This window comes from Anoplopoma fimbria, chromosome 3 (assembly GCF_027596085.1).
Source record: "Anoplopoma fimbria isolate UVic2021 breed Golden Eagle Sablefish chromosome 3, Afim_UVic_2022, whole genome shotgun sequence".
Lineage (NCBI taxonomy): Eukaryota > Metazoa > Chordata > Actinopteri > Perciformes > Anoplopomatidae > Anoplopoma > Anoplopoma fimbria.
Window position 1 is genome coordinate 23,365,568 of NC_072451.1, and position 22,133 is coordinate 23,387,700.

A 22,133-nucleotide genomic window follows, 5' to 3' on the forward strand; every position below is an offset into this window, starting at 1 on the left:
GACGTTGCAGCAGAACGCTACCTTATCGACTTTTAAAAAATGCTTCTGAGCTTTGGGTGACACCCCCTCCTCCCCTCCCCCCCCCCCACCCCCACCCCCCAACATCAGAGTTTAGTGACTCAACAGCCCTTTTTGGTTTCTGAGGAGGATTTCAGTTCAGCCGAACCCTGTTGTTGCAGTGGGACTCTGGCTGCACCATCTAATCCTCTATTCAGTAGCCATTTTGATTTGTCCTCCCTAACAAAATGGCGACGGAAGGTTTTCAATACCTCGCCCTCTACACATTTACCAAGGACCAGGAAGAGGACCTGGATCTGCAGCCCGGGGACCTTCTGACAGTCAGCAAGGCCTCTCTGCTGTCCATGGAGAACTACCAGGAGGGCTGCGTGGAGCAGCCTGAGCGCCTCGGCTGGCTCCTCGGGTACAACGAGCGCACTAAACAGAGAGGCGACTTCCCAGGGACGTATGTCGAGTATGTGGGCCCCGTGAAGATGGCGCTCCCATCGAGTCAACCCAGGTCCCAGCGACCCCTCCCTGCTGCTCCAAGACCAGAGTCGTCCCAAGGTAAGAGCATTTTTGTATCAAATACAATTACATTATTTTTCACAGCAGATTAGGTGCAACGCAACTGCAACTTTAGTATTGTATTGTAGAGGATAACGATGCACTTGTAGCCCCGAAACCATTTCACAATTTAAGGTAACCTGAAAATATAGTTTTGCAATATCATAAATAAAGTTGGAGTTTAATTTATTTGAGAGACCAGCACACAAGCAAGTTGATTTCTCAGTATGTAAATTGACAACAGTGCCTTTTGTAATTACAGTGCGCTGTCCGTGAATTTGGCACTTAACATCTTCGTTAACATCAAGTTATATTCTTCTAGAGCTTTAATTTTGAGTTTTTCCAAAGAAAGCTTTTTCTGTATGCAGGTTGTTTATATTTATTTTCAAATTATAATAAAAACTGGTTCGTATTATATAACATACGAACATGTTCACTTTTATGTTGTTAGTAAGCCCTTGGTTCTTCTATGAATCTCTCTGTATTTATTCTTGGGATGAGGTTAGATTTTTTTTTATTTTTTTTTTTTTACATTGACTTTTTTTAAAATTTTGCAATCAAAACAGCAGGTTTTTTAATGACAGATGTAAGCACAGGACCAGACCATCGACACAGACTTTTGGCTGTTGGTTGGTGCAGTTGGTGTGTTGCTGGTTAACCACCCCGGTAGTTTTGATAGGGCTGTCACATTTAGCAGTGACCTCTAGCTGACCCTTTAATCTGTTCTTAAAACACGTCATAAGCCCTGCCTCTTTGGTAGCACAGCTAACCAAACTCTCTGCTGAATAATAAAGGCCTAATCCATCTACTTACTGGACTCTCATGTACAGGTCTGGCATTGATTCTGTCTGTCTGTGGGGCCCCCTTTACATTCAACTTTAACATGTGTCTTTGGCATCCAAAATGCGTCGAGGCTTATCTGCACAACAATGCTTGGATCTCCTTCACTGTTACTTGTTACTGACCCTCTACTCAACTGTGGGTAAAAGATCTCACTGGCAGGAGGGGCTTCAAGTACTGTTTTCAAAGAAATGTTCTAATTGGTGTGTTTGTATTTAGTGCAAATTAAAGAGTTATTTAAAGGTGCATATAACAAGATTTGGAGCATTTCTGTTGCCTCTCAACATAGCGACGCAGCTTGCAGGTAACGGTGCAAACAGTGCAAATCAATGCAGAAGTGCTGGCGGAGTGAATAGTGTTTACCTGAGTGGGAATTGGAGGGTCAGCGCTGCGTTTCTGCGACAACGCTTTCTGTCAGGACGGCGTTATCGTCTGTAACTGCTGTATGAGATCAGTGCAGAGCAACGGCCGCGAGCTAACCACGCAGGGATGGCCCGGCTATGTCAACACAGCAAGGAGAAGCTCGGGTAACAACGCACACAGAGGGAGAGCAACATTATTCTCGGCTCAGGTAGACATTACTCCACTATATCTTTACATAGACAGTAGTTGTTTGCTGCTATATTTATGCTCTGAATATCATATTTTGCATTCACATTTTAGGGAATACAATATCACTTTTTTTTTTACTCAGAGATAAGTGCTCTGTTCTTTCACACCTCTCTTCACTCCTCTGACTTTGGGGAAAATAGGCATGACTGATATTTATTCATAATGGTAAGAGCTTGCTTTCAGCTGCGAAAGCATCCAACTCAAACATTCACTTGGCTCGGATTTTTCGACCTCAGCCAGCTCGACATCAAGTAAAAACTTTGATTTGTTACCAAAGTTCTTCCACACTCCCAAGATTTCCGTCATTTTCTCCTCATTAGCACAAACTTGCTTTTGGCTTTTTCAGCTGGTTAATTTATTGCTTCCTTGTATGGGATGCCAGAGGAAAAGGTGCAAAGGGCCAAAAGATTAGTAAAAGTTTTTATATCATTCCACATATAAAACCGTACATTCCTCCTCTGTCCAAAGCCGTATTCTCTGTAATTCCCCTGTGCTTTTTTTTATGACTGATGGGCTAAGTACCACTCTGAGCGTGTAGGCTGTGAACTCTGAATTACCTCTGGTTGAGCCAATTGGCTATTCATTGTGTACAACAGTACACTGGGCCTCTTTCAAATTCATTAGTTTGAATTCATTTCTTTGTATTTTTTTTTTCTCTGAAAAGTCCTAAAAAAACCGGGACTGTCATAGCGCCAGTACAAATGTCTTCAGTTTTTCTTATCACATGAGAGTTCTCCATGCCAATAATCTAATAAAATCTGAAAGAGAAAGGGATGTATTAGTCCGTAGCCACAGGCTTAACTTTCCCCAGCAGAGGCAGGTGAGGAGGAAAACAGTATCCTCGTGGTTTGATGGACAGTGAAACAAACCAGTTGGGCAGCAGGCGTTTGTGTCTGTGATATGGAGAGACAGGGATGGAAGAACCGAGTGAAACACTGAGAGGGGGTTTAGAGGGGGCTGGGTGGCTGAAGGAAGGATACCTTGGCTTAGCACCAAAAGTGCATTGTAGATTTGAAATGGTGGAGCCGAAATTTAACAAGTATCATCATCGTTTCCCTGAAGGATCCGAGGCCCTGGACGTTTTGTGAAAAGAGCTATTGTTAGTGTGGCCCATTTACTATACGCAGGGATTGTAACAATTGGTATTGAGAGGCAACATCACAGCCTGGTGGTTAGGAAAGTTGACCAAGTTAAAGGTTTAAACGCAACATCCGTCCTTTAGCATGTAGCTGAAGGTTTGAGGAAAATGGAGCACCAGCAATTTAGCATTAATAATCCATCTAAACTACAATTTCAGAGCACAAAACTCTCTCAGAAGTTTGTTGGCTTTCATAAGAAAGTTCATAGTGTGAGTGAAAGTGAAGTGTCCTGCACTTTGCATATTATTAAGAAAATAAGGAAGTATCTATATGCACTGCAGTAACGTGGTTACTATAAACGACATTCACATGCAGCTGGACAGTTATCAGGTTTCTGCCCAGACCCTGATGATAGTTTGAACATAATTTTAGCCTTTGAAATATTTTTATCATTGATATTTTAGTTTTTGTTGTTTGTTCCTGGTCAGAGCATTTTGACAGACGAGCGCACTGGGAGGACCGGCCGATTAAGGAGAGAGTTTGTCTTTCTGTTTCGTGTTTGTGCAAATTTACTTATTCAGACTTATTTATTTTAGTTTCACTTTAAGTCAGATGTTTGTATTTTATTATATTGATATTCATTTTCTTCACTGCACACGTCTGCTACAGCAATACTTTCTCAGCCTCAAGTCCTTTACATGCAAATGCATCCATGTAAACCTCTCTTTAGAAAACCCAGTTCAGTGTACACATTGCCAAAAGATTAGGTTTCTTTGGCAGAAATCTTACTGTTAACTGTTTTTCCTTAATCCCTTACCCAGATTAAGGAAACCAGGTTTCTCATTTGCATTCAAGAAATCAGGTTACTGCTGAATGGCGTCAACAACCCGTCTACTTAAGTGCATGTTAATGTACCAATGTTACCCAGTAGCTAGCAAAATGCAAAACATGGATCTCTCAATGGCAAAAAGATGGTAATAGCTCAGCTTTTCTCCTTTCTAAAACGACATAGCTAGAAGAGGATTGTGGGTTGGCCGATGGCGTCATATTAGTTTGAATATTTGGACTACAGTATAACCGTCTCTGTCCTACTGATGCAGCACTCAGCTACTCAGTTAGTTTTGTGTAGAGTTTGTTTATGTGCATAAAAAAATTACATCACTTCGTATTAAAGCAGTTTATTTTTGTTTTATATGGGTGTTTCAGCCACAAAACAGGGCATGCTTTAAATACATCAGTAGTGTTTCTACATTGAAAAATATTTTGTTAGAATGGATTTTGGCTGGTAAACTAACGTTCATGCAGCGTTGTGGGGCACATATGGTGTCAGAACAACCTGGATTGATAGATTTAAGTCAACATTTTGAGACAGATTATCAGTAAAAAGTTTGCTTTGACAAAAGCGTTTCTCAACTTGCAGCAGAAATTATTCTACAAACCCAGAGAGATTTTTTTCCCTCCTTCGCTCTTTTCCTTTCCCTGGCCTCACTTTAACTGCCTGCTGAAGTGAACCATGGCTTGGCATGTTTGCAAACTCCTCCCTTCGTTCTCTCTCCCTCACTCGCACCCTCTCTCCCCCTTCTCTCTGGTACTCCCTCCCTTTTGCAGCCTCCCTCCCTGATTCACATACATGTCTGATACTGTCTCTGGGCAGCTATAAACCATGTTAGCGGGGCCAGTTCTCAGAAAGGAGAGGCCTCCACTCTCTCCCCGCTCCCTGTGCCTTACCAGGAAAACACTTTCAAAGAACCCATGGAGAGGTGGGGGGAGGGCTGGCGGAGGGGGGGAGACAGTAGGGAAAGTGAATGGGAAAGATATGGAGAGGCTGAAAAGGGAGGGGGGACGAGGGCTAGAGTGTAAGCCAAGGCCACCCTATCCAACTGCAAATAAAGGAACCAGCTGTATTTGGTTTCTCTCCTGACTGTTGTATTACTCTCCTGGAGTTTAGTGAGCATGTTACACATTTTATTTTCTGGAGCATTTCTTAAGTGCAAGAGCAGTAAATGAGAACTCATTTAGGTGTGAAGTTGTCTTACTGAAAGATTAATGGCTTTAGGAAAAAAGTTTAGAGAGAAACGTACATGTTGTACAGTAGTTTACTGTTGGCAGGCGTGAAATAAAATGTTTCTACAGAATGATACCATGAAAGCATTCAGACTTGAGTATGGATATTTTTGATGATAATAATAAATAGCCAGATAGACTATAAACCATGTTTTACAACAGAAGCATGCTCTTTTCTTCTGAGGGCCAAATCTCCAACTCAGCATTGTTTGCACGTGTGTGTGCTACAATGAGCCTACAACTTTTCATACATGTATTTAAGTATAGAGGACCATGTCCGATGGCAAAAAGTGTTTATAGCTTCTTAAAATAGCTAAACTCGAAGGTGAAAGTGAGTGACGAGACATGGAAGTTGTTCAAATGGCGATAGCAAATCCTAAAGGGCTTTGTTGGTGACTGAAGAAGTTTTGTGAAGAATGAAAAATAAACTTGAGAGAGAAGTTCAAATCCTTTGGACTTTATCTGCACAGCTGGCCGATAGCTGCAGGAAGTGGGTGTGAATGTTGGATTGATGGTTTTGAAAAGTTACAAAAGTTGGTGGGCGCAGCTGCCCTAACTCCGAGAATTGGAAAGGTGTGTGGGGGGGGGTTTCAGACAGCGTTCAACAAACTGACAAGCACTTTGTTTGAAGTGACCCCATTAGTTTAGACTGTAGGGATTGGATCTTCCACCGAGTTATACAATACAGTTATAGATGACAATTCACCTGTTTATACAGTCAGAAGCTATACAAGACATTTACAAATATGCCAACAAATGCAACACAGTGTGTTGGCCATACATCTAACATTAACACAAGCGTTTTCCGACAGTTTTCTGTTTTTCCTGCATTAAACAAATACCACATTCATTGTATAGATGGAAGAGGGGCACCAACACCAACTGGTTTGCACACTGGACTTTGCTGGACGGAAGGGCGACACAAACTGCGTTGATTAAATGCCTGCTCCTGGCTTACAGTCGGTCAAAAAGCATGCAAAACCAGATTGAAATACACAGCAAACACTTAATACACATACAAGAAATGATCTCACACATGGGCCCGTAAATCCACTTAGGTACCTGGTCGCCAACTGACGGAGTGCAAAAATGTAGTTTCCCCTTTAACCCCACAATGTCAGCTAATTGGTCACTAAAACACAAACATTTTCTCTTTAAAAACATGAGCCTGGTTTTATTTGTGACCATTGTTGGCATAAAATGGTCAAATTTACGGTTGTTCAGCTGCGTGTAAAATTATATATTAGTCATACAATGACATTTTAATACAAAAGTTGTTAAACCCCCCATTGTTCCACTACAAACATAAATAACGTTAAGTCACATTGCATTAAACACTTTCTCCATCAGCTATTGCACGTTTTAAAGCCTAGCTCTGCATTAGTATTTCTCCCCAGTGATGCCTGTAGGCCTGTAAAACCAGCATTGTGTAGAGATCACCTGAGTCTGGCACGCTGCAGGGACTCACTCGTTCACATGTAGCTTTGAAGCATGTCGAGGCAGAGGAATGGATGTGTGCCCGGTCATAATGCAATGTCTATCTACATAGCTGCGATGCAGTGAGGACATGTAGCAGTGAAACCTGACCAGCAGCATACACACTGTTGCACACCATCCGAGAGCCAGACACCAACTGGCCTTGTCACCACTGTACATAAGAAACACATGCTCGGAGTAACCGACATGGTTTAAAGAATGTTTTGGCAAATTTGATCCTCATTTGTTGATCAAGGTGTTTGCTTCAGTTTAGCCGAAAATGTGTTGCATTTTGCGAACAGTGAAACCTCGGCAAGTTGGTTACATCTGGTGAAGTAATGCAGATAATAAAAATATAAGAAAGTTGAATTGGAAATTGACATTATTAAGTTAGTTTTTAAACCCCAACAGGAAGTGTTTGTTAGCAACTAATTGTTTTTGGTAAACTGAACTCTGCAAAACTTTTTTTCAGTTTATAGAAACAGAAGATTTGACCCCTCTTTGGGGTATTCATTTACACTGGATTAAAAAAAAAAAGAAAAAAAAGAATTATTCTTAAAAAAAATGTGGTCATTCATGATCTTTGCAAATAGTTGACAATCTTGATCCCGGATAAAGGATATCATGATCCCTTCGGTAATGGCACAATAAAAAGAACGATTCATTTTTCTGTGGTAACTTTTAGCTGTGACTGTCTGGGCATGATATTTATCATCCAAACTCTAAAATGTGAATTATACAGTCTTTTGTTAAATTAAAAAAGAGTTACCACAAATCCAAAGTGTTTGGAGTGTTGAAATCAAAGTGAGGTTTCATTTTTCAAGCATCCTGTGGATGAATTCATGCTGTATCTCTGCATTTGGAAAAGCTTCAGTTTCTGACACAGACCCCTGAGAGGGAGAATGCAGCAGAGCCAGCTACGTATTACATAAGCATTCTGATGCAGAAGATACAGAGCAAATGTTTTTCTTCACATAGCTTTGCTTCATCCAGTCTACTTTTGCCTGTCTGCTGCTTGCCTCTCATCTAACGAGCTCTGCAAAACACACGACAGGATCTGCAACATTCATCCGACTATCACAGCTCCAGCTTCATGTGCAGACAGGACACTTCACACATGACCTTTTTACAAGTTTTTGTTTTTCCACACAGACGATGTTGAATGACTGAGTTTGACTGTATCAGATCATATCTGAAGAAATTCTGCAAACACAGTCATGAGATCTAGCCTGTAAAAATCTCTTATAATGAATGCATGCATAAACTAGGCTTAAAAGGCCTCAAATGCACCAGGACGTACTTGTTAAGGTGCCAAACTACACTCTGTATCATGCTTTTTATCTCTCTCTCTCCGGTTCTCTTATCCGTTTCTCCCATAGGCTAGGTTTCAGGGCTTGTCAAGTCATAAGCCTTTCTCTCTGTGTAGTCTGCCAAGGATGTGGTTTTAATTGACTAACAAGTTGCTGTTATGTTATCTCTCTCTCTCTCTCCGCTTTTCACTCTTTTTACACACCTTTCCAAAACCTTGAGACGACTGCAGGGCTTCAGCTGCTTTTGGCATGAAAAACAAAAAAAAAAAGACTCCTTCTTCGCACGAAAGTCAAAGTTGTTTTTTTTTCTTTACGAGCGAAGAGAAAAATACAGTAAAATAAAGTGTTTATGTTTGTTGCATGCAGGAGTGAGAAAGTTCCTTCCTCTTGGGAAAAATATGGCAATCAATGTTTTCTTACTTCCCTCCAAAACTGTTGGAGGGAATTCATTTTGTGGTTTTATTTGGACTTATTAAACGTGGAAATCAGTTTTATTAGATTTCCACGTATTTATTGCCTGCATCCCGCCTTAACCCTTCTTCATACAAGTAAAAGACAAAAACAAGCAAAACTGAATTCAGTGGGTTGACTTCACCCAAAAAGGAAGATAACATGGGTGGATGTTCAAATGCCTAAAATTCCCTATTTGTAGTTTAGACTTCTAGTGGCAGTGAAAGTTAGAAGTCTTGCCTCTCAGGGGTGAAGGAGATCCCACACTGTTATACTTTAGAGCTGCAAAACCCCCCAAAATAATTTGAACCGTGCTCAACTTTTGCAACACAATGCAATATTGCAAATCAACGCACAAATCAATAATGTGCAGCCTCACATTCATGGCAGATTTTTTTGCATGTCTATTCATTCTGTTTAAAACCTGGTATTTCTGCACAGCTGCAGATTAAGATTCGGCTACACTTGTATTATCAGTAGTATTCGGATTATTTCGGATAATGTTTATCGAAAAAGATGGATGTACTCATTTCCACAATCCACACCATGTTTTTATCTAACAAATATTCTGCTTTGGTCCATATTTGTTGGCGCTTAGATTTTCAAAAGCAACATTTTCACTTCGTTCGAAAAACAGTTTGCTCTCCCGCTTACTCCTGCGTTATTTATGTGCTGTGTTTGGTCTAAAAAACACATCACGGAGGAATGGAGAAGAAAGTTGAGTGCATCCCGTTTGTTTTAACCAGGAACACAAACGGTCCCTCAGTAGTTTTATACCTACAAATCATTTTGTAACAGTTGTATAATGGTTTCATAACACACTAGACTATGTATGTAAAAACTGTACCGCACACCAAAGAGAGACACTCTGTGATGAGAGCAGAGGGGGGAAGGGCCCTGCCAACCAAAATGGCCAACAGGGATAAAGAAGAGGCATAGGTCTGTCAGTGTGCTCGCTAGAGAGCTGGAGACCCTGCCAGGCAAAGTTTCCATGTTCAACCGGCAGAAACGGAGACAGAGAATGAGACGGGGAAAAAGAAAAAAGCGAGATCAAAACTTCTGTAAAAGAGACCAAAAGGGAGAAAAATAAAGATAAGGAGCAAGAGAGAGTAAAGAGGGAGAAAGTCCAGCAAGAGCAAGAATGCAAGGGAGCAAAAGACAGAGAGCGAGAGGGAGAGAGACATCCAAAGAAACTGAGAACAAGAACGAGGGAGGGAGGGAGAGAGAGAGAGAGAGAGGGAGAGAGAGAGAGAGAGGGGAACGGAATGTGCTGACGCTGTGTTTCTTGTCTGAACTCCCCAAATTAATAATCAGCAGCGGTTTAGCCGAGCCGTGCCAGGAACAGGAGCCTACTGCCAAGCCCCGGCCAGGCCAGGCCCTCCCTGCTCCCAGAGTTACCCCCACCCCTCACCCATACCTCTCCCTCGCACCCCCAACCCCCAGCTCACAGCCCTGCTTTGGGGCCGAATAGGAGGCGCTGCCTGTCTGGGCCGGGCCGGGCCTGGCACACTGCCACAGGGCTTTTGCTTGTTCAGGAGTTTTGATTAAATCCTTTATTGTGCTCCACTCACGCAAAGAGCTAAGGCGAAACACCGAGCAGGACGGAGGGGAGGAGAGAAAGCGAGAGGGGAGAGAAGAAAAGGGAGAAAAAGAGAGGGAGGGAAATGGGATCTCTCTTTTTTTCCCCCTTCTTGCTTTCTCCTTTTCTCTTTCTCTCGGACTGAAAAGATGTTTGATTTGGTCTATGGGGAGTTGTGAAGTAGATAAAGTTTTTGCTCGCCATCAGCAGTCTGTTTTTTTTTTTTCTATCTTTTTTTTGTTCACTCCTCTGAATAAAGCCTCTTTTCATTCTTTTGTTCATTAAGCTTTCTAAATTGTTCTGGTTTTCTTATCTTATATCTAATAAGCTAGACTTCCAGACTTCAAACTACCACAGGAAGATGCATCACAAGCTTCAAGTGTGCTCTGTGTTTTAGTCAGTGTTGGGAGTTTTTTTATTTTATGATTAGAATACTATCAGAACAAATGCAACACAGAAGACTAACTAATACTCAGTTTCTTTGCAAAACAGGTGTGCTTCTTGCGAAATGGATATTAAAATCCACCTCCTCACATTTTATTGTGTTCCTCGCAGATTTTATACGCGCTCACAACATTATACACGCTCTATATCTCCAACTGCTCCTAGTTAACTGTGCCCTTGTCAGTGCTGCAGCACCCCCGTGGTCTCTCAGAGGCTTTGTGCCAGAAGTGTAACAGTGATTTGTGTTGTTGTTTCAGCTGTTTCTGTGCTGGACCTGAGCGAGCAGTTCACACCGCCAGAGACGGCTCCCCCAGCCCTCGTCAGCCTGATCCAAGCCATAGAGAAGAGAGGTACATCCATGTCAATCGGCCAACGTATTCATCTGTCGTCTGTCTCGCCTCCCCGTCTCTCCGTCTATGTGCGACTGTCTCCCTCTCGCCATGTGCCTCTTGCTCTCAGGCCAGCATTCGACACATAGACATGTGGATCCAGTCAGGCAGTCACACAGATTAGAAGTGCACACTCGCAGTAACTCCTCGGTTGGTTAGGGACTTTATATGGATTTCCTACATTGAAGTTAAATGTGGTTTAAGTCAGAACAAGTTCTCACTGAGAGTCCTGCACAGTGGGTTTGATTCACACTGCTGTTATTAACAAATAGCGCTCAGTGGGACTCCATTCACAGTTCTGAGTCTATTTTTTCCACCTTCCTTTTTTTATTTTCTCTCTGTTTGTCACTCTAACACACAAAATAGATTTGTGTGGCTGCAAATAATAATTATTTGCATTACCCATTAATCTGCAGATTATATTCTATTATTATTTAATGTACAAAATGTCAAACAATTGTCAGAGTCTAATAAATCATCTCAAATTCCTGTCTGACCTACGGTCCAAACCAGCAGCTAGTGGCAGTAAATCATCACAATAGAAGAGTCAAAATAAAATAGTTGCTATTTCATTTTCTGTGGATTGACCAATAGAGTAATTGAATAATCGTGTTTGTTATTTTAATGTACATTAACCTGTGTCCCAATTCCATGTAATTAATCTTTATATTATTGCAACAATCAACAAACTAAACCATTTTATACAGAAACTGCTCATTTACTTCACAAAAAGAGTTGTCTCACCACCATTTGCATTTAGTAAAATAGCTTTTAGTTGTGAGTAGCTTCTGCAAATTTGCATTGCAGTGTGGGACAAAATGACATATCAGCAAACTAAAAAACAATTGTTTTCAATTTCTCCAAGTCTATTTGATTAAATGTCACTTTTCCAGTGTGGACTACGACTCTAAAGTTGATTAGAATTATTTTGTATGGAGGTGATGCTTTAATCGAGTCACTCTTGCTAGGATCGCTAAGATTCAAATATTGATTATCTACTTGAAGGGGGACAGAAGGTCCGTCTCTGAATGTAAATGATATAATGTAGCAGTAATATTGAATTACTTCCCAGTGTTGGATGCACATACACTGTGACGGCATAGTGTGGTTTTCACAACTACCTGAGAGACTGGCTAGTCTCAAGGAACTGCCTCCTGGATGCAAGCTGTCTAGACCCAGTGTTCCTAAATGGGTTTTTTTAAGTCTGGGACCCAAAAGAGAAATGAAGTCAGTCAAAGCTTAAATGTTTTCTTCAGGGATATTTTCATAGGATGTGTGAACTATTTATTTCTTTGTAATGGAACAGTTTTTATAAACAAGGTTTAGATTAGTGTTATTTTATATATTATATATGTTAGTATGCACGTTTCCTCTTCATTAAATTAGAAAGAAAGTTTACCTTTACTGCCTGAACAATCTTCATAAAACAATTTCATGATCCAGAGTCTCATTTAAGAGAGTCAAATGTATTTGCTCTGTCTGGCGCTAAATCAATTGCACATTTTCAATTAAGAATAGAGCAAACATGCATATGCTTTGCTCTTGTAAATATTGCTTGTCCAAAAACATTTGAAGGACCAACTCTCTCTCAATTGATTGGTCACCTTCTCTCTGTTGATGGGTGTGAGACTGGAATGAAAACAACACACAGCTGACATTTTGTCCTGATTATTTCCAAAACAAATATCTGTCCACGTGATTGTCACATGCAAGTTGTTGCTAATAAACTGACGTAGCCCAGCCGGTAGATCTTTCTGCACTGAGCGTCTCATACCACGGCTCCCATGTCTTTAACATTACAGTAGATTATTTAGTCCAAGTCAGGCAGCCATGGAGACATCCCCTATGTTGGAGTTAGCTGCATGTGCATTTCATTTTAAGATTGTTTGTTCTATTAAGTAGCATTGCTTTTTTGATTTCCCCTTCTCTTTTCTTCCTTGATCCACTATGTTCTGTTTTATGTACATGACTCGATATTTTTGTCAGCTGAGTCGTACAAATCTTTAATCAACTGCTCTCTTTGTCTTTCTCAGGTCTGGACTGCACGATATTGTACAGAACAGCTGTTTCCTCAGGTTCAGACAGCCCAGTGTACAGCCTGAGCTCTGGTGAGTTAGTCTGAGTCAGAGATTTATACCTTTTAATCTTCATTCTGTCATTTTTTGTGTGTGTAATGCACTTTATTTCTGCTCACATTGCAGTAGAGTTAGACCAAAATATTGGTTCATAGTAGCTTATGGCAGATATATTGTATTGGAGTATATATTGGAATTGTAGTTCAAACAAAGGTTTGAGATCACTTAGAAACATTGACACCGTTACATAGTTTGTCCAGCACAGAGCACTGATGAGTTCATTTTTTCAACTTGTGCGCCCCAGTATGTTTCTTGGTCACAGTTTTGTAAAATACCAATCTAAGGGTCTGGTCTTATGTGTTTATCTTAAAGTGATTACCATCTGTAATCAAAAGAATCAAATGTACATTTCAGTATTCAAAAATGCAGTATCATTTAAAGGGACAGTGTGTTGCATTGACAGGGATCTATATGTTTTGTTAAGTATTTAATCACCGGAAATTAGGAATCGTTGTTGTAGTTACTTAAGAATTAGCAGTTTATTTCTACATATGAAGTGGGTCCTCATTACGGAGCTGGTCGCTGTGTTTCTAAAGTAACTTATAACCAACAAACCCAAACACCTGCTCTACATAGGGCCATTCACGTTTTTGGGTTTTTGGGGTTTTTGAGTCGGTAGTTATCCTACACGCTTGGCAAACATTAGTGTGTTTCAGTTGGTTGCAATCTGCAACCTTACCACTAGATGTCATCAGATCCTACACATTAGAGCTTTGAACTATGCATTGCAAACTAAAGTGAATTAAAAAAAGTTTCACTGATAATTACTGTCTTGGATGTGTACTGGACATGCATGTTGACAGCACTGCTATTCATATTTCAAAAGGTTACACATATTTTAGAAGATTGAAAGAAACCTTCTACTGTTGGTTCAGTACATCTCATCTGCTCTATACTGTATAGATTGGGAGAGAATTCAATCCACAACAGAACAGAGCATTCTGATTCAGGTTTATTTGTGTTTAATTAACTTTTTTCTTGTCCCTAAATTTCATTGTGTGTGTCTTTGGTCTTCAGAGGGTGAGATGTGTCAGAAAGATGTTGGTTACCTGTCCGAGTGTGTGCTGAGCTACCTGAGAGACCTACCGTCACCCATCATCCCTGCCTGTTTCTACGCTCCCCTTCAAACTGCTGTCACACTGCAGCAGCAGGTCCTACAGCAGTCAGCAGGTAAGTCTCACCTCATAACGAAATGCTTCGAGTTGACACTTATATGGACTTAACGCCGATTTCTTTCAGTCAAGAACGGTTGACATCTTCTATGTATCTATGTATGGTCATGGCTTGTTTATGGACCATCAGCAGTTGAGAGTTGGGGATGTTCTAAAAACAGTAAAATAGCCAGCTGCCATAAAGTAATGAACTGATGATCTGTGTTGTTGGAAAATCTAACCCAGAAGACAAACAGTACGCAGTTGGAGTTGGATGTTGGAACAAAGACACACCAGTGAGAAACTGCTTTTAAACCTTCTGCTACTTTTGCTAAATAGTCAAACTGACTACGTGTTCTCTGTGAAAGATTATCCATCTCAAGGGAGATTCAAGTCTCTGCAAGTTCTTGTTCTTCCATTTTTACTATGAACTCAAACCAGTGGCGCCTGGAAAATATGCATTTACCAATCTAAAAACCCATGGTATGCTCTGGAAAACGGTCTGCAGTTATGCGACGCACATACAATTTGGAGTTAATGGCCTTAAACATGCAAAGCCACCAGTATGGTCTTTTAAAGACCAACTAAAGTTATGCTGTTCTTAATCTCTGTGGGGTTTTAACTGCTATAGATCTAGTAAAATGAAAACAAAGTGTTTAAGTTGATTTGTGCTTGAAACAGGTGAAATAATGTCATTCTGTTTGTATATTTATTTGCGTTATGTTAGAAAATATTTTTGGACTAGTTTGCTTTTGTCTTACCAAAAAAACTATGTGCTGCTTTGAATGTTGTTTTATTAGTTAGAAAGGCACATTTAATTGCATGACTAACTGTAATTTTAGTACATGAATTGCACAAGGCCCAAACTAAACCATTATACGCAGCTGATTGAGGTCAGTTGCTTGTCAGCGTTGAGAGAATAGACTCAAGTGTTGGGGGCGGATGATCTCAGTGAGGCATGCTGGAAATTCTTCAGCTGATTCTACTCCGCACACAAAGGACTCCATGATATAATTCTACATCCTATTTATCATAAGACCTATTTACAGAAACATGCATTGACCCTATTGACATTTAATTTACTTATGAAGGACTTGATGAAGATAAAAGTAGGGGTCAGAATATCTCAGAGCAGGCTAAACAGTATGTACAAATACCTGATTTAGCATCATATTCTTTGTTAAATATCATGACTCTCCCCATTTGGTAAAACCTGATTGAAATGATTATAATCGTGGTTATTTAAATATATTTTCTAGATGGTGCAGTCGCTGGAAGCCATGACAGGGAGGTAAGCCTGGTCCTCGAGAGCTCCACCTCCGTCCCTCTCCATCACCGTCTCACACTGCAGTACCTCCTCACACACCTGACCAAGGTCACTCAGGCGCAGGCCAGTAACGGCCTGGACACACACACGCTAGGACAGATCTTTGGGCCGCTGCTGATACGAACAGGCCCCTCCACCCCTTGGTAAGTTTGGGTTGACTGATAATTTACACAAAAACAGATGCATTAGGTTGTGTGAAGTTGAAGAGTTGAACGCCTTTGATTTATCAGTTCTGTAAAGCACAAGGCTACTGAAGTAAATCTAGAGTTTCAGTTTATCAAATGTGTCAAATTGGGAGTTTCAGCTATGTATTTCTAAACCTGCTATTGATTTATTGATTTGCAGGTTGTCAGTCGATGAGGAGTTCCCTGCACTTGTGGTGGAGAGGCTGCTGATAGAGAGAACGACGGAGCAAGACCTTGCTCCTCCAGGTATGTTATATTTAGTAAGACTGCGTAGAACGCTGTTAATGTTAGACTTCTGTTTCATTTATATGCAGTTGATTATGTTAGCTTTAATACAATACACCGTATTTCTGGTATATTTTCAAAAGTTTCTTTAAGACAACTTTACACATGTAGGAAAATTGTTAGCAGTTTCCAGGGCGTGAATGTGTTTAGTGACTGTTGTTTGGATCCATTCCATTAGTATAAAATGCTATGTATGGTGATATTTATGTGTTTATGTGTATGTCGGTTACCAGTTCTTCCAGCAAAGCCAGTCAAGTCACAAATGGCACCATCAGCCATGACAGACACAAGCAGCCTGCTGAATGATGCTGAGTGGTACTGGGGGGAAATCTCAAGGTAAATTAGTTTTCATTCATGAGTATTGGATAAATAAAATGTCAAAGATACCAGAAACCATATATTGTGGAGACCAGTCCGCTTTACATGCAACAGCTTCCAGAAATCAATGTCATTGTTTTACAGATTTATAATCGTGGGAATTATGTTATTATTTTGCTGTTAAATTGCCGCTCATCATGGTTAGAGCTCATGAAATTAATACTGTGTGTGTCACGGTATTTGCAGAGAGGAGGTGAACGAGAAGCTGCGAGACACTCCAGATGGCACCTTCCTGGTCCGAGATGCCTCCAGTAAACTGGAGGGGGAGTACACTCTCACCCTCAGGTAAAGCAGCACCACCATCTCCATCACCTGGTAGAACCACAACTGAATCAACTAAATAGTCACTAGAGAAATAAATAAATGTGACATTCAATGGAGAAAAAACAGACCTTTGCTGAAGGTTAACGTGTGCAGCCAAATGTCCTGTTATTTTCTTCTGGTTCTCATGTGGCTCTTCTCTCCCCCTGCAGGAAAGGGGGGAACAACAAGCTTATAAAGATTTACAACCGAGACGGGAGGTACGGCTTCTCTGAGCCTCTTACCTTCCTGTCTGTAGTGGAGCTCATCAATCACTATCGCCATGAGTCCCTGGCCCAATACAACGCCAAACTGGACACCAAGCTTCTGTTCCCTGTCTCCAAATACCAACAGGTTGGTGACTTTTTCAACAAGCTGAATTACAAGCAAACTCCCTCTGCAAGCCTCATTTGACGTAGAAATCCTTCATGTCATTGTTTTTATGAATAACAATAAGCAGGGCCTGATCAAATGTGTTTCATTCGTCAAAGTAGTGATTTTGCTCTCATCTGCTTGTTGCACGGCTCAGTTGGTGAAGGAGAACAGCATAGAGGAGGTGGGAGAGCAGCTGAAGGTCTATCATGAGCAGTACCAGGAGAAGAGCCGCGAGTACGACTCTCTGTACGAGGAATACACACGCACCTCACAGGTAGGACTTCAACACACGTACACAGCAGAAGGATAAAGAGTTCACTTTGTATCCTGTTTGCATTCTTCATATACTGCACAAACATATCGTTTATCCAGAAGACAAGACAATAATTATTCTAAAATGGAAATCTGGTTAAATCCATATGTAGCAAATGCAGCAGTGATAGAACATTTTAACATAAAGAAACATGCACATGTAACAGTTCTTTATCAAAATGTATTCCAATTATTAGGAAATATTAGGGAAAAAAGACCAGATTACTTTGTGAATGTGTGCAGAACTCCAGTAGAACTAACAAAGACAACTTTATTATTTTTTAAATAAATTATTGGAATATCTGCACTATATATTATTACCCTAATGAATACTGAAGTCGTGAATTTAAGGCATTTATATGTGTATATTTATGTCTTTACAAGATGTATCTGTTACCTTTTATAATACACCACAGTAGAGGTAGAAGACTGGATATGTGTGATATCAGCAGCTACTAACTAATTGAACTAGAATAAATCATTAAATGGAGGGTCACAGTCTGTTTCTCTGTCCCCCGATTCCTGCAGGAGCTGCAGATGAAGCGCACAGCCATCGAGGCCTTCAATGAGACCATCAAGATCTTTGAGGAGCAGTGTGAGACTCAGGAGCGCTACAGCAGAGAGTCTTTGGAGCGATTCCAACGCGAGGGCAACGAAAAGGAGATTCAAAAGTAAATCCAAGTTTATATTCATGGGATTCCTGATAATCCTGGTTTAATTCAACTGCAAAATACAATTCATTTAACACATGAACCACTAATTCATAGCCGTTCTCTCAAATCAGGATCCAGAGCAACTCTGAGCGTTTGAAGTCTCGGGTGAAGGAGATCCACGACAGCAAGCGTAAGCTGGAGCAGGACCTGAGAGAGCAGGTCTCTGATAACCGAGAGATCGACAAAAAGATGAACAGCCTCAAGCCGGATCTCATGCAGCTCCGCAAAATCAGAGACCAGTACTTGATGTAAGAATTCATTTTAAGATTTACTCCCATGTCTGACGTACACACACTTTTCTCTGTGCTTTGATTTCACTTCATGTTTTATACAACATATGCAAAAGCACACACCATTACATTTACATAAAATAAATACAAACACTTGTTATCTTCATATCTCGAGAATGATGGTTAAAGTGTCAGCATTAATTCTGTGGTGTTGTGGCTTTGCAGATGGCTGACTCAGAAGGGGACAAGGCAGAAGAAGATCAATGAATGGCTGGGCATAAAGAATGATGCCGATGAGTAAGTGTTTGAGATGCAGTAACAGCTCAGCAGCTTGTACTGTGATGACTGGGTGCTGCAGTATCTCCACCTGTAATTTAGGGAGTGGGTGGAGCAGAGTGTTTTGGTCGTGCTATGACATGTGATTGACTATCTGCTGCTTTAATTCTGTGTTTCCAGCTCTTACTCACTGGAGGAGGATGAGGGTTCACCCCACCATGATGAGTGTACCTGGTATGTGGGTGACATCAAACGCACCCAGGCTGAGGAGATGCTGAGAGGCAAATGTGACGGGACCTTCCTCATCCGTGAAAGCCAATCACAGAAGGGCTCCTACGCCTGTTCTGTAGTGTAAGTTTTATTTTTTCTATTTCTTTATAGTAAGCTAGATTTTTTTAAATGAAAGTAGCTAGCAGCATTAGCTCCAAAAAACGCTCAATCTAGCTAGAAAATCGCCAAGTCAGCAACACTTGCAGCTCGTCCCCGAAGGCCTCCCTCCAAAGACACTCCCCCGAAATAAACATCATGAAAGTAAAAACATCAAATTGGACCGAAACAACAAAGATAGCTATTGTCAGTAAAAGAAGGCCGTCCAAACAATACATTCTGCCCGCGAGACACCTAACCCCAAGTTGCTCCCCGGGCGCTTCATTGCAGCCCACTGCTCCTCCGGGATGGGTTAAATGTGCAGAGAAATAATGCATTATTGGTCAGGCTTATTACAGTCCTGCAACAGCCACAGATACCAGATTGTTTTCCTTTTCTTGTCGGAGCATTTGATTTATTAATAGTTATCAGGATGTAAAGAGAATTTGACAAATATAACGCAAATGTTTCTAAAATACATTACCCACACTAACTTTAATGAACTGACCAAATGCATGCAGTGTTAGTTTGATAGCAGGATATTTTTGAGCTACATAAATACTATCATATTTCATATTCATTGTCACAATAACCAGTAATTAAGATGTGATAGGCCCAATGCACAGTTTCTCACCAACCTGAGGCTAAGTGTTGTGATAAAGAGTGGAAAATAACTAGTTTGCAAACATAAAAGTTGAAATGTCCTACACAGTCAAAGAAAGTTTGCAGGTTTAAGGATTTTGTTTTTAAGAGTGCAAAGGAGCCTCAAGACACAATACAATAAACAAGTGTCAAACTTGAATTATTTAAATTTCTGTCTCTTGTTACCACACTATCATCAGTAGGCCTTTTTTTCAATTTGTATAGCAGGAAAAGCACATGGCTCAGTTCCATCAGTTGTCCCAGTGAGCCAGCATACTTTTTAATGCCTTCCATTACACTTGAACTTTTCCTTCTACAACAAGCCAAAATGTCTGCTGTGAAAAATCATTGTATATATTGGCAACATATGACACCATACTTTAAGGCTAATGTGGAGCAATGGTTAAAATGATCCCTGTCCTTCTTTACAGTGTGGAGGGTGACACCAAGCACTGTGTCATCTACAAGACGGCCACAGGTTATGGATTCGCCGAGCCCTACAATCTCTACTCGTCCCTTAAAGACCTGGTGCTCCACTACAAAAACGTCTCCTTGGTCCAACACAACGACCATCTGAATGTAAATCTAGCCTACCCAGTCCTGGCCCGCTCTCAGAACCAGAACCAGCACCCCAGATGAATTATTCACCAGCAGTGTCGGACGCCATCCAGGGAGGGGAAACTAAATTTTCACTCATTGCATTGGGGAAAAAATAATCCTCTGAACAAAGCTTGTTGTTGTTAAAGTGGCGAAGAGAAAAAGACTCAACAGTCACTATTTAAAATTCATAAGTTTTTGGCTTGAGGCTGGTGATCATTTCCCACACCAACTTCAGTCCAGCAAAGAGCACTCCTTGCTAACAGCATGGCTTCAAAATAAGCACACTACCACCAGTATGGAAGCTCTGTACAGTTAGCCTGGCTGACGCAGTGAGTTTTAACTTGAGGAGCGTGTCGCATTAGCCAGCCTTGACTATACAGTGTCAGTTATGAAACAAAGTGTGAGAAATCACATGAAAATACCTTTGATTCAGGAAAAAAAACCCAGAATAAATGTGTTCAAAGAAGTCAAAATAAGCACACAAAATGTTGTTTTCAAGATCGTGGAGAAGATGATAGAAACCAGATAGTGGGATGAATTTACAGGAGGCACTTTTCTTTTTCCTTTTTTTTTTTTTTTTTGCCTTGAACACGTGATAACTGTCCATAGACAAAGGCCCGATCTGTCATCCCCCAGACTGCCTGCAAACTCTCCGTAGACAAAAGCCTGAGCTGTCATCTACTGAAAGGACTGGCTTGGCTAAACCAGGCTGCTCGCTTCACACCTAAAGGCGGCTGAAAACCCGTGGACCAGGGGTGTAGTCACTGGAGCCGAGGAGGGTGTGGGGGAGGGAGGGAGGGAGGGGGGGGGGGAGAGAAATTGCTGGGGTAGATTTCTTTTATGGGTTGAAAAAAAGATTGATGATTCAATTTACAGCTTGCTGAAGTGCCATAGTAATAGCTTTGAATGACCACAAGCCTGTGTCACTGGAACGAGGGGGCACGTCGAGGTTGAAAGAAGGAAGGAGGGAATAAACGGCTGTCGAAATAGACGAAGCTACAGCTTTAAAAAAAATAAACACATACAGGTTTATTTTTTATGAAATTATCTTTATTTCCAACTGCTTTGGCTTGTTGCTCTCTCTCTTTTTTTGGGCCTCCTTTTTTAATTGACGAGGTACAACATACAGTCAATACTGTATGACGAGAGAAATGCATGGTACAAATTTGGTATATTGTGAATATAGTATTTTAATCACAATACACTAGATGGAGGGGTACATTATTAAATGCAGTTCTACATGATTTCCTTCTAATGGAAATTGTGGAAAGACTCCAGCATCAAATGTCTCTTTGTTTCAAACTTCTTCCTTCTTTTTTCGTCTTCTTTGATACTGTAGCACCTGTAGCCATTGACTTAAGGTTTAACTGTTAGTGCTCCTCTCATGTGTCTTGTGTCTATATGCTTGAGACACTTGTAGAGCATCTGTCTTTGTGATTATTGTATCTTCGGTACTGTATTTGCCTTCTCTCTTGTTAGATTAGACTGTTTTTAGCGGTACAAAGCAGATGTTTATTGTTTGTTTGTTTTTCAATGCTGATTTACTCACGGTACTTCCTTCCCCCTCGCGCTTTTACTGTTCATTTTATCACAAGTTTGACTCACAGAGCGGTAGAACATTTGTGTACAAAAAAAAAGCAGTAATATAACTCATGTACAGTATATTTCAGACACACATGCGGTCAATGTGTATGACTTTACACAGTTTCATCGCTGTGTTTCTTTATGTTTTCACAATATTTGCTATGCTCTTAGATTCTGTTTTAGGATGCACAGTATCCAGCTAATGTGAGCCAAATGAAGGATATCTTTTCATGTAGCAAGAAAAAAAAAAAAAAAAAGAACCAGTCCTTTTGCCATTTAGCGTGGCCTCTGTGGTCTGAGAGATTATCTAGTACGGTATGCATGGAGTCCTTCATTTGGGTTGCTCTTTTTTTTTTTTTTTTTTTTACTTGGCACCAGTGGTATGTAATTGTACTTTTTGTAGTGCAAATGCAGTAGGATGTGTGGTAGTACTATGCACAATAGAGTCATATGTGGAAAATAAGTTT

The 22,133-nt window shown here is 40.7% G+C and overlaps 1 protein-coding gene across 1 annotated transcript; it reads left to right on the forward strand.

The window, feature by feature from the left end:
* The first annotated feature begins 131 nt into the window (after positions 1 to 131).
* pik3r2 (phosphoinositide-3-kinase, regulatory subunit 2 (beta)) lies at positions 132 to 20,800 on the forward strand. The gene is made up of 15 exons (XM_054622996.1): positions 132 to 564; positions 10,676 to 10,768; positions 12,841 to 12,915; positions 13,960 to 14,112; positions 15,353 to 15,563; positions 15,766 to 15,851; positions 16,124 to 16,226; positions 16,455 to 16,553; positions 16,742 to 16,922; positions 17,098 to 17,217; positions 17,784 to 17,926; positions 18,040 to 18,216; positions 18,424 to 18,495; positions 18,655 to 18,825; positions 19,914 to 20,800. The coding sequence occupies exons 1-15, from the start codon at positions 246 to 248 to the stop codon at positions 20,119 to 20,121; spliced, it is 2,211 nt and encodes a 736-aa protein (XP_054478971.1). The 5' UTR covers positions 132 to 245; the 3' UTR covers positions 20,122 to 20,800.
* Positions 20,801 to 22,133: the final 1,333 nt, after the last annotated feature.

Bases quoted from the DNA above. Each gene is read 5' to 3' on its own strand.
- pik3r2 (XM_054622996.1), top strand. From the start codon at position 246: ATGGCGACGGAAGGTTTTCAATACCTCGCCCTCTACACATTTACCAAG. The intron at 14,113-15,352 runs GTAAGTCTCACC...TATATTTTCTAG, and splicing joins GGTCCTACAGCAGTCAGCAG to ATGGTGCAGTCGCTGGAAGC. The intron at 16,923-17,097 runs GTTGGTGACTTT...TGCACGGCTCAG, and splicing joins CTGTCTCCAAATACCAACAG to TTGGTGAAGGAGAACAGCAT.